The sequence below is a fragment of the Anoplolepis gracilipes genome, chromosome 1 (assembly GCF_047496725.1).
Source record: "Anoplolepis gracilipes chromosome 1, ASM4749672v1, whole genome shotgun sequence".
Lineage (NCBI taxonomy): Eukaryota > Metazoa > Arthropoda > Insecta > Hymenoptera > Formicidae > Anoplolepis > Anoplolepis gracilipes.
The window spans coordinates 14,554,708-14,570,358 of record NC_132970.1 but is presented as its reverse complement, the minus strand read 5'-3'; the positions used below and the strand labels follow the sequence as shown (position 1 = coordinate 14,570,358).

The following is a 15,651-nucleotide window of genomic DNA, read 5'->3' as shown; positions in this document are numbered from 1 at the left end:
TGATAAATTACATGCATGTATGTTTTGAAAATCACGAGTGAATTCTCAAACGATACCAAGTACAACAATCGTCGTCTCGTGTGTACACTCATTAATATTTAAAAAAAAATGTAAGTTCGTACCTCGTGCAGCGTGTAAGTAGACTTGACCCTCGACCTTGACTTTCGTCCTCGCTTCGCCTCGGTTGCGACCTCGGTAACGACCTCGACCGCGATCCCTGATAGGAAAGAAGGAAGTTGTACTCCACTCGCTGACAAGCCGGTATACCAGTCGGTTTTACAATCCAGCGTCTGCGGTCGATCTAACACCTGCTGCCTTTCGGTCGTTTCCCTCTCGAGAAATCTGCAGTTTGTTCGCACTACAACGATGCAACGTACGCCCGAGAATATTCTTGGCCCGAACCGACACCCAAGCTCGCGATGACAGTCTATCCAGTCTCGATAGCACCCGATGTTCACCCTCTTCCGCGTTGCGGAATAGCGTCCCTCGTTATTTCGAGGTGAGCTGTGAGCCTGGCTGCTACCGTGAGTTTCTGCGCAGAGACTGCGGTATAGATGAAGATGAAGGAAACTCGTGAGATTGTTTCGGGGTTTGCGCCCGACTGCGGCCTCGCGTAGGACGCTCCGTGCCTATGAGTCCCCGCTAGTCCCACTTACCAACCAACCAGAAACTGCTCGGGTATACTCGGGAATCCTAAGCTGTGCATCTCCACCAATCCACCTTCCACTCCTTCCTTCCTCCGCTTTCCTCACTTCGGGCACGTACAATGTTCGCGCACATCCGAGATTAACTTGTGCTTTTCGTTCCTTCCGCGCAATGAAAGACGAGCGAGCGAATTTCATGGCTGGAGCCAATTGTTTTTAGAATTTAGATTTCGTCAAGAGCCTCCAAGGTAGTTGTGGTCCGCGACAGGATACTACTATTAAAAATATTTATATTTACTATTAAAAAGTTAATATACCTAACAAAACGAAAAAACTCGGTAATTTATTTGCGCCAAGTATTTACACGCATTAATCATTTTTTTTATATTATTATAATATATTTTTTGAGGAGGGGGGGGGAGGTAAAGAGGGATTTATAAAATTCAAAAGTGAGAATTTAAATATTATTAGATCTTGGTAAGTAGCATCCGTGTTCGGCCCTTAGATTTTAAAGTTTTGTGTTTGTAAACATTATAGAGATTTATTTCTCTCAAGTAATTTATTAATATTTTTATTTATTTTAGATTTTTCTATCCGCGCATACCTACATTACGAGTTTATTATTATCAAAAATTGTGTATTTTCCATATCTTTTTCTTTAGACGATCAAAAATATTCAAATTTTTTTATAATATTTTTCTTTTATCTATTTGTTTGTTATTCAAACCATAAGAGTAGTTTAATTGCTCGAATTAAAAACATGATACCGGTTCAGCGTATGCAATAGATATAAAAAGTTCTAACTTTTTATTTTAAATATCTCAGTTTCGATTAATCTTTTTCTAACTTTACAGATGTATAGATAGTACTTTTATTCATATGTAATTAAAGTTTAAAAAAATTCCAAAAAAGAAACTGATTTCACGGACCAACTATCTTAATCAATCGAAAACATCTTACGAACTATTGATTGATTTTAATTAATAAAATTATCAGAGAGAAGTTTGTAAATTTTTTTGTCTTTTTTATTTTTTTTTTCTGCTAATTGGAAATTGATATCTATAAGAATTATTCTTAAATAGCTAACTAATTCCGCCAATTTAATCTTAAATCTAAATTATCACACATACTGAGATTTGTTATATTACATAAACTCTCGCGTCTCTTCATCTTTCCACTAAAGAGAAATTTTTGATGTTTAAAGTTATAAATTGTTTAAAGTTATAATTTTTTGATCTTTTTCTGTTTATGGAGAATTATTGATAAATTGAGATTTTTATACATGTATCTATAGATGAAAATTAACAATTACAAGAGGTACAGTAGAGGAGGAAAGACAAATTTACTTCTGGTTTGATAAATTATGCAAAAAAATTCGCAAATATTAAAATAGATATTACGATATATATTATTTCAATTGACTTACATTCTAAAATAAACAAGAATTATGAATTATTTTAAAATGCTTATTTTAGAAAGAGCATCAAGCAATCTGTCGGCATGTCGAACCATGTTCATTCTTGTAAATCTAATGCTTACAGCAAGAGATAATTCTCTTTATGAATTATACGCGAGAGAGAGCAAGCTTCGCGATTATTACTTCCCGTCTTGCCGATAGGCTCTCGCTTTATCGCTACTTTTTGATCATAGACACGGTCGAGTAACACATTGAGTACACGGCCTTTCTCCAAAGATCGAATGCGTATTCTTCTCGACTTGGTGATGCATCTCGGTGAAAGTCTGCGCGACTATCTATATTAGACACGAGATCGATTTGACGTGGACGCTAATCATTGTCTGCGGTGCAACGTGAGGCAACTATTCGGATATACAGTTCGCATGTTGTTGTTTCCTCGGGAAGCAATGAGAAAGGCAAGAAATGAGATGCTCAGCACGATACCGATGTCGATTCTATATTGAGAACACGGCGTCCAGCTGATCACTGGGAATCGGAAAAACTGATCTGCTCTTTACTGTAAGTTTTTTTTACGCTCGATTGCGGTCTTCGGAAAGAGGAACAAATAATGTAAAGAATTCTAAAAAGTGTATCGACGAACAGTTTCTTCGATCATGCGACGATGCGTTTTTCGTTCGAGGACATAAGGACGTTTTACACCTGAGAAGTTTGACTAATAATGAGAAAAAAAAAATACTTTTAATGTCCATGATGCGAGAGTTGTGAAAACACGCGATGTCCAAATAAGTTTTCACCTCGGGAAAAATTCTCTTCATATTCATAAGAGAATTCGCTTTCTAAAATTGATACAAAGTCTCTTACGCTAATGCTCTGTATACGAGGGCGATTAAGCACACAACTTTTACGGCAATTATCGCGGATGATATATTCGCTGCGTATATTACAAACGATCGGATAGTTATCGAATAACTCATGGAAATTTATGCGAAGATGCGATCAATTATTTTCACGGCAATTAATCACTGAAAAATACAATGGACAATACCCTTTTAACATGTTTTTGATTTTTATCTCTGCTTTGATTTCACGTTAAATTAATTTCTTTAGACTTGACTGCTCTTTTCTTCAAAATTGTAAAGATGAAAAAATAGAGTTCACTCTCGGTACCATAAGAAAATTTTCAGTTCATTCAGTTTTTTATTAAAAATTCGGTTTTTAACATAAAACAAAAATTTCGAAAAAAGACATTATAATAAACAATATTTTTTGGAGATTATATTAACACAACTAGTTCAAAAAATGTAATCTTGACAAAAACTTGTTTGAAATTTCGTAATAAAATTCTGAAAATATTCCTCAATAATTGAACTTTCAGATATAACGAAAAAAATTTATTTATTTATTTATTATGGATGCTGCGACAGATGAATATCGTTCGAAAGGCATATCGCTGATGTCGAGTGATTTTGACCGATCGTCTAAACGTACATATGTATCTTATAAGTACGATTGTGTACGCTGGACAAGAGAAGGCGATTCAATGATTCAAAGCAGTGAAGCGCAGTGCGGCGGTAACGGTGCCGTGCAGATGGTAACGTGCGAGTAGAGCATCCGCGAACAGTCGCGGGTGATGGACCGTAACGTTCTCACAGATAACTCATGGCTTCCGATGACGTTCATTCGCGTTCTGGTTATGTCAAGTTATCCGAGGATAACTTGATGGAGAACGAAAGAGCAGTACCTCTCTCTATATTTTGGGAGGGGAAGCCGGCATTTCTTTAGAAAGCATCCGGTATTTAAATTTGCATATTTATAATGATTATAAAAAAATAATACTCTCAAAGATTCCTTTTTAAAGAAACATATTATTGGCGGTTATTTTTTTATATTGTGCGATATATATTTTGAAAAAAAAAAAGAAATATAATAGTATGACAAAAATTTTGATTTTTTAATTAGCATCACTATTATATTAGATGATGACTCACGCAATTTTACGTAAGAAATTAGGAAAAATTGCAATAATTAAATACAGTGATGTGTGATACCGCGTTTATTATATTTTATATTTATGAAAGTATACAGCAATTGATTGTGTTAAATGAAAACTTAAATAAACCTTTATCAATATAGAACTATCTAAACAACTCTGTAGGAAGTTGAAATATTTTATTGTTCCTGATAAGAAATGTTTTATCAAAATGTACACAATTATTTATCGTTGAAAGCATTGTCACAATCTTCTTTATCGACTTGAGGCGCAGATTGGAAATTCTACATCAAAGATCGATAATCTCTCGCTTCTTTATCATATATATGCAAACTTTGTAAAGATAATAAATTTTATTAGAAAATTATTTATATCGTTAGTCTCCAATTAAATCCGATTCTCATTCGCTCAATAGACAAATATGAATATGAAATAGAAAACTATCTCGGGTGAAAAAAAGTGAAGAAAGTAAAGCACAATATTGTCATATTTTTTATTAAGTTAAAGTAAAATTAACAAATATAATCTGTATTTTCAGACATATAACATCGAGAGAGTCTCATCCGAATCGTCTTACATGCTACCATATACAAATATACTCCTCGAATGACACTTCGAGAATATCAGAGACAGATATATACAAATTACACCGACTACAATGATATTCAATTGCGACGTCTGACGTCTGTAATATTCTGTAAAGAGATATACAAAGTAGATAGCTTTAAAAATGGAAAGACTCATCGTTGTTACAAGAGACATACAATAACATGATCAAGTTATTGGTGGGGATACAAAGCAAGACGGAATTCAAATATTATATATTGTACAAAATTGTATAGGTGGCACGCAAAATTTTCTTATCTCTATATACTTTTGTACATACTTTTTACATTTAACATCATATTTGCCAACGCGCCATTAGAGATGCTACATGGCACGGCATTGTACGGTTAATGAAACATGATCGGTTGACAAATATATCAATTTCCTGTCGCCGAGGCTTTCGTTCGTCGTGTCGATGAACGAATTAAGCGCGCTTTATTCGCGAGGAAGAGATGCCCACTTGAAAAATTATAAACATGCGTTCTAAACTGCCGTCGAAAAAATACTGGATATTACGAAAATTTTCAGATTATTATTGACATTCACTGTAAAATATTGCATAAAAATTCAGACATATATTTTTGTCAGAGACTTTTTTCGAAATGTTCAGAAGAATGTCTGAAAATACAGATATTCTTCTGAAAATTTGACAGTGTGTAAGAAAACTTAAAATACTTTGTCTGCAGTTATTTTTTTACAGTATTCACAACGTTGATATGAGAATTGACTGTTTGATTTTAAGAGAATGCAAATGCAACCGTGATACCATTTTTTTTTTTTTTTTTTTTACGAAAACGTGCAATTCAATGACAATTCTCTAACGTCGCGCGTGGCAAAAATCCCGGATCATCGACATCGCCGATATATTTTTGAGAGGAGGTATATAGAGTCTACGATCTTCTAAATACCGTAGGTCACTTTGTCGTAGCTATGGTCGGGTATGCAGTAACCGCTGTAGGTCTTGATCTCTAAGACACCGGCGTAGGATCTCGCCGGTGAGGATCCAGGATCCGTGTGTCGTCGCGGGCATCGGTGTCCTGAGGGGCATTGGCAAAGTGGCGAGGCATTCACCTCCTCGAGTTGCGAATTGCGTCTCTTACGTACGGTGAACAGACGACAGGGCTCCTTATGCTGGCATCGTAATCTCTAAATCAATAAGGCAAAACATTTTTCTTAAAAGCAAATTAATTTTAATATTAATTAACGTAGATACAGATTTATCGAAAATACATACTTTTTTTTTTTTGACTCTAATAAAATTTTAGATATTGCATTTGTAAAAAAAATGGCTCTTTTTTTCTATTTTTACTGCGACATCTCGCACCGCTAACTTACGCTTTGCGGAGAGCAAGCGAAGGCGTAGATAAAGCCTTGATTTCCATCTGGTGATCTATGAGGTTGTCTACGAACTAGATACGGCACACTACCTGGCCGACATCGACAGTGAACTCGTTGTACAGTCGCGTTTGCTGGACCTCCTCCGGGTGCCAGGGTCCACGTAATGTCTCTGCAGTAAAAAAAAGTCGGGATATTTCCATCATGAATGTGTATAATTTGAAAAAAATGTATTTACTTCTCAAGACAAAAAAAAAAAAAAAAAAAAAACGTTAATATTTACAACGTTCTCAGTTGCATATTTAAGTATGTACAAGTTTTTAAATAGACTTTAGAATCTTGTATGTATGAGCAATTCTAAATCATTGTAACTAAATAAAGAGATAATTTTTTTTTTCTTTTCAAATTGTAAGAAAAATATTGTTTGTTATGTAATAATAAGATTTTTATACGAAAAAAATAAATTGTTTATTAAAAAAGTATAAACTAAAAAAATGTCAAGTAGAATCGAACAACAATTAGGAGTAACGATCGAGGAGAATGCATAACGTGATCTAACTAACTTGAAGTAACGACAGAGAGGAAGTCGTTTCACGGGTTCACAGAGCTTGTAGCGGCGCGTTTTATCGATGATCGTGTGTCCGTCGTCTCCGTGAAGACTGCTGGGGCAGGCACGGCCATTCGGACAACGACATTGTCTCTCGACCCACGGTGCACCATATAAATCCACCTTGCTACATACCTCGCTCCGGTCTGCGCACTCTGGCAACTCCTTCTCGCTATCCTGCGCAAATAAACAGATACTCGCGTCATGAATAAAGCGATTGATGGTGAATGTTTTGTTTTTTTCCAACAATGAAAAGTCCCTCGAATCGGTAGAGGAGATACGATGAATCAGCCGAGAAATCTCTATATCTCCTGGTAATATCTTATCACGATTGATCGCACACGAAATGATAACGGAATTATTTTATTAGTAGAGCGATTAAGATCGCAGTGATTGTACCGTTGCGTAATAATAAAACGTCTGAACGTGTGTCGCGCTATGGGACACGGTTAATGAAATAAACGAGACGATTGCGCACAGACTCGTAACTAAAGTATATCCGCTCTTTCCTGCGCCGGCGATACAAAGTCTGCTGTAACTGGACTATTTAGATGTTGCCAGTCCATTCATTGAGGCAATCGCGTACGTCCTGTCCGGCCTATCGTCATCGACGACATCAACTACCGTAAGGCGAGATATCTGTGCCGAAGTATGTGCGTTAGGTTTTAAATTTTTAGATCCGCCAGATCCGATCTTTGCGATTTTGCATTTGACATTTAAACCGCTGAATAGTTTTGCCACGATTCTAAAGAAACTTATGAGAGAAATTTATAAAGACACTTTGTACGCGATAAGATTGTTAGAGCGATGTTGACGATGATTTTATTTTTATTATTGACTCTGGAGATTGATTTTCTTCTAATTCATCCTTCCCGGATATATTATGGTTTTATAGGGAAAAAAGAAAAAGAAAAAAAAAACAAACGTTCGTCGCGAGAAGTCACGCGTGTTTTCTGTTAACGCGATACACTTATCAAAGTGTACGATAGTGCGTGAGCAGAAGTAGTTAAGCAACGTGCCATTCAGCGAAGAAAAGGTTCGAGGAAATGGCCTTCCGCCGTTTTACCGTCGACTGTGAGCATTCGACTTTTTTCTACGACCATCCTCCGTTCATCTCGTTTGTCTTTTTCTGGCTTCTACTATTGCTACTACTATTACTCTACGATCATCTCCGTCACGATACAACGGATCGCACGAGCAGCTTTTTACGAGGAAAATGTTCCTTGATCTCGTTCTCTTGGATATCCGTTCGGACCAAAGTCTAGCCTACATCTGCGAATACCGTCAAGCGACAAACTATACGCGATGGTTGAATAATTTTCCATTTGCTCAAGAAATGTTCTTTCGCCAGATGTTTTTTTCCGTCGTACAATTTTTTTTTTTTTTTTTTTTTTTTTTTTTTTTTTTACGTTACAATATTTTATTAACAAACTTGTAGAAGAAAACATTTTTTTTATGTGCAAATTTTTTAAAATATGCTTTCCGTATATTTGCATTATTACATATGAATTAATTTTTTTAAATCATCCATTCAATCGATCTATTCAAATTTGCTTATGCGATCTATTGAAATGCAGATAAATTTCGATCGTTGAAAGGATGAAATATATATATATATTTTTTTTTTTTTTTTTTTGAAAGCCTTTTACATAAACCGATCTCCGATTTCAACCGAACTTCCGATCGTTAATCGCATTTCCCGCAAGAGGCATTTTCTACGCATCTCTTTATCCTACTTCCGTCGGTCCTAAGAACGAAAGAAAAGGCGAGCGTAACGAAAGGTGAAGGAAGTTTTTGAAGCTGATATAGCGGAACGGCAGGGATTCACGCATACACAGTGGTGGTAAACTAAAATGGGATAATAGAAGGACCGGAAGGGCGCCGTAAACCATCCGGAAGTTCTCACGCGTCTCTCGCTTCTCGCACGGCCGCAATGAAAATGACACCTGGCACTCGGGATGGACATACCACACGAAGGCAAAGGAGGAGAAAGAGACGGAGGTGGAGGAAGAGAGCAGGAGGAGGTGGCCGCTAAAGGTACCGCGCGAGGACGAGGACGACGAAGAGAAGAAGGGCGCGCGAGACGAGGTGGAAGCTACGGAACAAAAAAGAAAGAGGAAAAGAGAAGCAGGAGACGCACGACGACGAAGGGAATCTGGTCGGATGGATGGATGGATGGATGGATGGATGACGTTAGTAAAAAGATCGCTCGCTCATCGTACCGTACAGCTATACCGGATGTTTCTAAGAGAGCTCGGAAATCTCGTGCCGATTAAAAAGATATATAATGGAACTGGATGCCCGATATAATTCAACGTTCAAGGATTCATTGATCGCTGCAAAATTGCAAATTCATATATCATTCCGCATATTAATAGATAATTATAATACAGAGCCAGGGGTCATACGATCGAAAAGAAGGCAAACATTCCTCGCGTAAAAATAAATCGAAAATGTAAAAAAAAATTGAAATTTGAAAAAATTGAAGAACCTTTTTTTTAAGTTCGAATAATTTCTTCTAAATTACTTTCTTTTCGGTTCATTACATCTCCGACCTTTATCCTGTGTACGATTTACTTATGAATGGAATGGTCCGCGAGAAAAGGCTACTCTCCGGTTAAATCGCGCTTTCTAATTAATCAAGATAAATAAATTAACAAGTAGATGTATAATTAGCGATGGAGAGAGAAGGGAACAGTAAATATACAGAGAGATACAAATAAAGAGGAGAAATATTTTTCAGAATGAATATGCAAAGTGATTCCGACGGGATAACGACAAACCGAGTCGCATGACCTTTGTCCGATATAAAGAGAGTACACAGTTTTTTTCTCCTCTCATGTACACACAAACACACACACACACATATATATATATATATATATATATATATATATATACGCAGAACATACGCGTATATCGTCATCCCCGCCATATCATTCCTGCGCACGTACTCTCGGCCCACGTGCGAACGTACGTATCTACGATATGTCGTACTTGGGTGTTGCGCTTATCCCCGCACGTGTAAACCTACGTACCCCGTACATGCATACGTACACGCATACGTACGGCCGATACGTAGGTGTTTACAGCTACGACAGCAACAGGTTCGAGCATCGAGTGGGCGCCGCTCTTTGCTAACGGCTACGTTTCCCTCTCCCCACGATACTTCCTGCGCGCCTGTAAGCGGACGATTTAGCTTCAAATCCTCGGAATGCTACCCGAGAGAATATATGAACTCGCGCATATGTACGTTGCTACGGACACATATTATTAAAACTTTCTGAAAACGCGAAGGAATGTGCCACGTGTGTCGAAAGGGGAAAAAAAAAATCGAGGCTCGCGAAAGCAAATTCGATCGAATTAAAAAAGAAATAAAATAACGCAAAATACGAAGCGATTGAATAACGCGAAATATACATATATATTTTTGCCGCGATGTTTTTCCGGTAAATGCAATCGCGCGACTCATTAATATTTAATCGTTTTGTAGACGATAATTTATTCGAAGAACTTGACGAATAGTAATGCGATTCTAACGAGTAAAATTGGCTTAAAGATACGTTAACGTATTTAATATATGATCAATCGGAGAATGAAAAGGAAAAACATACAAAGATAATAACGATAAAGGGACATTAAACAAATATAAATGGCGTTATTGTAGACACAAATATCGATCAGATAATCTTTAATTTGATAATACATATTTACAGTCGCCTGACAAATTTAGCTAGAGATAAATCATTAATTACGGATATAATATAGGAAAAGAAGATATTGAGGAATGGAAAAAAAAAAACATAATAAATTATAAAAATAAGTATTAGAATCGATAAGTGGCTTACCCCCACTTGATAGAGCACCCTTGGCTCCTGATGCGTCAATCTGTGCCTTCTATTTCGATTGATCAGGTCTATCTCGAGCGTCGTATCGTCGAATTCTTGCAATTCGGCGAGGTACTTGCTCTCGTCGAAGAGTAAATACTCGTTTAGGTAATCGTCGTGTTCGGCTCTCTCGAGGTACTCGCATTTGCTGCGACGAATGACGCTGACGATCGCCAGCAGGATGTACAGCAGGTGCCGTATCGCTTTGCCAGTCATCTTGTCTCGCGCGAGAGGAGCCAAATTCTTCCCAATAAAAAAAAATCCCAACGGTCGCTTGTTTGTGTATCTTTCTCTCTCTCTGTCTCTCTCCTTCGTTCAAAGGGAATTTATTGTGCTCTACTTGTGATTGGAGAACGAGAAATGTGATAAAAAGAGTGGAAAAGACTCTCGATACGCTTTTATTTGCGCGATTATTTGACGTTCGAAATGAGCGAGGAAAAGAGGAGCGAAAAAATACTCATAGTAAGAATATTCGCAGTAGAATAATCATCAGAAATGGATTTTAGAAAGCTCGTGATAGAGATAACTTGCTATTACTTGAAGTCCATTTTCGCTTCGACTTTGAGACGTGAATTTGATCTCGAAGAGTCTTCCACCGATGACAAATCACGTGAGATGAATCCGCGTCCGAGGGATTTTTTTAATATTCCTTCTCGGAATATTAAAAAAATCTGACAGTATCTTTCGGATAAAATCGCAACGCGCAATTTGAATCTTCTCGAACTTTTGACGCAGGCTTCCTTCTCAAGAGTTTGATTTCTCAGCCTTTACAATTCTTTTACAGTCCCTTTCTTTTCCCCCGAGAGTAACGAACGTCACGTGTCTCTGTTTACCGCGACTTGAAATCTCTCTCTCTTTACCGCCGTTCGATTTCTAGAAACATAAAAGAGCGGTAGCCGATCTGCCGTGGTCCCCGGATCGGGCCGATCGAGCGTATCGCGCACTCTCACTGAATTTGCCCGTTCGTTACTCGAGATTATCCGTCGTAATTGCCGAGCGATCGATCGATCAATCAATCGTCCAGGTGGGACTCCTTTTCATGGGGCTCTTACGTGTCCTCTCGGGAATGAAACGAGTAAAACGATCGCCGAGGTCGAGTGAAACGGAACGTCGGACGAGATCGACCTATGCGCGAAGGTATGCCGTCCGCTCGACTGGACTCTTAAAAGCCAGAAGTAAAGCATGAATGGACCCCCACCTCTTTTCCTTTGCCCTTCTCCCTCTCCTCCCTCCTTCTCTTCTCATTCTTGACTGCTTCTATCCCCTTCCCCCTCCCCATTCTTTCTCTTGCTCTTACGTCATCCCTACTACTACTCTCTAACCGGAGGCCCGCTCTATCTCTCTCCTCCACCAACGTTTTCATCGTCGCCGTTTTCTTGGGACATGTCGTTGCCGCGTTTGTCCTTGTATCGCATCCTCTCTTCTACGGCGCTCCCCGGTCCCCGGGAACGTATCAACGAGCGTTTTACTTTTTCTCCAGAGTCGACCCGTTTGCATTCGCGCGCGAGCTCTGTTTTGCCGCAATTTACTACGCTCCGCGTAGCTTTTTCTGCATCGGCTCCGTGGTCTTTCCTCTTTCCTCTTTCCTCGCAACCTGGCTTTTTCATCAATGATTCCCTCTCTTTTTCTCTTTGCAAATCAAATCTTGTTATTCTCATCTGCTCTTCCGAACGTTTCACATTTCGCATCTCTGTGTATGTTTTCGATACAATTAGCCATTATTTCTAAAAGCAAATTACATCTCGATATATTTTTATTCACGACGGTTTTATTGCTCGAGATCCTTATTCGCAATCCCTTTGTATCGTACATTCTTGAGATGAGTTTAAACGAAAATATCTTGTACAAATGTTGTAAGAGCGATAAAATGGGATAAGTTTGAGGATATTTATCATTATTTGGAGAATGAGAAAAGATATGCGTGGAATGCTCCAAAAAAAAATGCTAAAACAAGATACTCTCGATATTAGAGACACAATTCTATATACGATATCTTCCTGAAAATTTGTTCTGAAAGATCAAAGATAAATTATGACGATTATTCTCGTTGCAGGCAAATTGTACGCTGTATTCGGCAAGAGGCAAGGTCGCATCGTATTTACGGAAAGTGCTTACGGCTTCGGTGGACAATTCAGAGTTTTGGCCACTCTACCGGTTCTGGAGAGTTTCCACCTTGCGAGAGAACTGCGGACGCAAACGTCTGGATTGGCCAGTCCGCAACTAGTTTTTAGTCATTGGGAGGTACATAAAAGCTGTAGGATGTATCTTTTGTATATCTACCGCGCCTCATCTTATTACACAGTAAAATGTTCTTGAAAGAAAAAAGAAAAAAAAAAAAAGAATGAAAGTATACAGAAATTTGAGCAACGTCTTTTTCAAATATTTTGTTATCCTCTTAATCATTATTAAAAAGAGTACAACAAGAATAAAAAGTCGAAATTTTAAGTTTAGAGTATGTATTTTGTAGAACAAATATTACAAATTAATTACAAATTAAAAAAAAAATACCATCATACTATTAGCATTGAATAGTTTCGTATAAATTAAATGTATACATTTATATCAAAATAATGACAAACATTTGCAACGTACTCTTTATATAAATTCCATGGAAATGTCGAAGAAAAAGTTTTTTTTTTACCAATTTTAATTTATATTAACATTAATATTTCTATGACAGGTTATCGAGCAGGATCCTTACTGGGTTCCATCTACGGAAGAAGAATATCTTCATTTCGGCGAAAAAGCGGACAGCGATAATCGAGCTAAATGCTACATGGACGCGGTTCGTCGAAGAAAAGGCTTGCCTGTAGACTCCCAGCTAGTTCCGCACGCCGAGAAACAACGCACTCTTTCGAAGAACAAGTGATGTGAAATTCCTTTGCGCGACTATTTTGTTCGGAAAGCGCATTTACGCCAAGTTTCGTCTTTCCTGCTCGTTGAGACTTTGAGATTCGATTATCTTACGTCCATTAAATTTTCTATCTGCGAAGGTGTAATTAGAGTGTGAAAATACATGAACAAAAAAAAATGTTTGCTTCTCTTATTTCGTTATTGTAAAGATTAAATATTAATTAGTTGAGCAATGTTTAATTTTATTAAACATCATTTATGAGGAAAATTAAATATTGAATTAAATATTTTCTTTATTCGATGAATTAAATTCACATTTTTATTCGTCTTTATTCCTTTGACTAAACGTTATTTTTAAATATGTTGTTACATTATATAACATATTTTGCGTAAAACAGGATATACGTATGAGTGAAAATGTATAATGACACATAACTCACATAACTGTATCTTGTATAACATTACAAATTATTTACAAATTAAAAAAAAATCGTAATATTATTATCATATTATCATAGAACGCTTACATTAATTACATGAAATAAATGTACATATGTATACATTTGTGTCAAAATAATGACAGATATATAGCATAAATTTTCAATGTACTCTTTATATAAAGTCCTTGGTCAATTTACAAATTTTTGTTATTATAATTTTAAAGAACTGTTACTATTATCAATTTTTTATTACAGATGTTAATCTAATCATCGGCAAATACAATCTTTTTTCCTTGAAATTCTTGACTCATGATTTTCTGTTCTTTTCTTTTAGCCAACCAAGAGGGATGCAAATCAGTATCTTCTTTTTTGTTTTTGGCGTCATTTGAATTATTACTCTTTTTTATATTAATTTTAGATGCTCTATTATTTAATCGCTTAACAGAAGATTGTTTACCCTGATATCTTTTATAGAAATTTGTATCATCTTTGTACTTTATGTTTTGCTTTTTAACGCTGTTACTTGACTGAAATGTTTTGACTTGTGCGTTAGGTTTATGAGATTTTATATATGATGTTGAGACACTAAGACTATTTGTCTGAGAATCTTGATTGTTACCCGTAATGAAAAAATCATCCAATATTTTTGCTTGTTCAGTTGTGGTATCAGGAACAGACATCTCCACATTTTGGTTAGATTCTTGCTCCTCTAAGAGTTCGGTAAATCTCTTAACAGTAGCTTCTTTTGTAATATTACATGATTTTATTGTACTTGGTTGTTTATGTATAACTGTGTCCTCCGATGTATCATCTTTTAATTTTGATATTTTTTCTTTTTTCAATGATGCACTATTTTCATTCAATTTCTTACATTCACTCAAATTATTCATTCCTTCGAGTGATTCAGTGTTGCATGTTTCTTCATTTTTAGATTTATGTTCAGAGTGTTCAATGTTTTCATGAGAATTAAATTTGTACTCCTCTGAAATTTCATTCTGAGGCTGAGGATTTGTTTTTAAAGACTTTTTAGTATTTGTGGTAACCTTATTCTTTAACTTGGCTCTTTTTTTCCCTTCTATTAAATATTTTTTACAGTCTGGGAATTTCTCCTTAAATTGCATTAATCTTCTGTACAAAGTTTTATAATGTACAACCCTTGCTATTACATGATCGCTATGACTTAAAGACTCATCTTGTAATATTGTAGTCAAATCTTTTTCATTTAAGATACCAAACTTGGAAATATCATCATCTTTAATTCCTTTTAGTGCGTAAACTTCAGCAATAAGCTTATCAGCTTTCTTTTTATATTTTTCCTGGTGCGTTTCACTTCCATGTCTATTCCGTAAGAGTTTAGCTTGTTTGATAAGCTTATTCACTATACAAACTCGTGCTTGACGAACTGTATTTCGCATCAGAATAATCTGAAAATGAATTACAAGAATGAATTAATCTTTGTAACAATAATTGTAAACAGACTGTAAGCTTTCAAATTATATATATATATATATATATATATATATATATATATATATATATATATATATATATCTTACCTCGTTATTTATTTCAGCCTTTGTCATTTTGAGTTAAGAAAACAAATTTCTCTACAGCAAAAATCAATTAATGGTCATTTAGAAGCAAATATATAAATAAATAGTAATTTTTTCCCCTTCTTCTTACAGATATCTATCTATCTCTTCTCTCTTCAGCATCACACTTTCAATTACAACCTCAAAAAAATATTTCGAATATTGTTTTCAAAGAATCGACAGAAAAAACATGAAAATTTTCGTCGATCTCTGCTGTGAACCTTGAACTAAAGATTCTAATTTTTCATATGGGAGCATTCTATTTGATCAAATTACGATT

At 36.2% G+C, this 15,651-nt stretch overlaps 3 protein-coding genes across 5 annotated transcripts in view; 1 reads left to right on the top strand and 2 right to left on the bottom strand.

Annotated features, from left to right (window-relative positions):
• LOC140673216 (elongation factor-like GTPase 1) overlaps positions 1 to 13,980 on the top strand; it is a 34,666-nt gene extending 20,686 nt beyond the window's left edge. Inside the window, exons 5-6 of one of the 3 annotated variants that reach the window (XM_072905974.1) lie at positions 12,540 to 12,727; positions 13,167 to 13,980. In XM_072905974.1, the coding sequence (XP_072762075.1) occupies positions 12,540 to 12,727; positions 13,167 to 13,355 (377 nt within the window). In that variant the 3' untranslated portion in view covers positions 13,356 to 13,980. Of the gene's footprint in view, positions 1 to 4,589; positions 4,720 to 8,240; positions 9,466 to 12,539; positions 12,728 to 13,166 lie in introns of those variants that run through there. The other 2 variants (XM_072905983.1, XM_072906005.1) reach the window with 2 other exon arrangements.
• Aos (protein argos) lies at positions 4,533 to 11,653 on the bottom strand. Its single transcript, XM_072906042.1, has 4 exons — positions 10,448 to 11,653; positions 6,556 to 6,776; positions 5,993 to 6,164; positions 4,533 to 5,803 (listed from the first exon to the last, which is right to left on the bottom strand). Exons 1-4 carry the CDS (start codon positions 10,700 to 10,702, stop codon positions 5,558 to 5,560), a joined length of 894 nt encoding a protein of 297 aa, XP_072762143.1. The 5' UTR covers positions 10,703 to 11,653; the 3' UTR covers positions 4,533 to 5,557.
• Positions 13,981 to 14,042: 62 nt separating the features above from the next.
• Positions 14,043 to 15,611, bottom strand: LOC140673228 (uncharacterized). The gene is made up of 3 exons (XM_072906032.1): positions 15,463 to 15,611; positions 15,336 to 15,386; positions 14,043 to 15,203 (listed from the first exon to the last, which is right to left on the bottom strand). Exons 2-3 carry the CDS (start codon positions 15,360 to 15,362, stop codon positions 14,043 to 14,045), a joined length of 1,188 nt encoding a protein of 395 aa, XP_072762133.1. The 5' UTR covers positions 15,363 to 15,386; positions 15,463 to 15,611.
• Between the last annotated feature and the right edge of the window lie 40 nt (positions 15,612 to 15,651).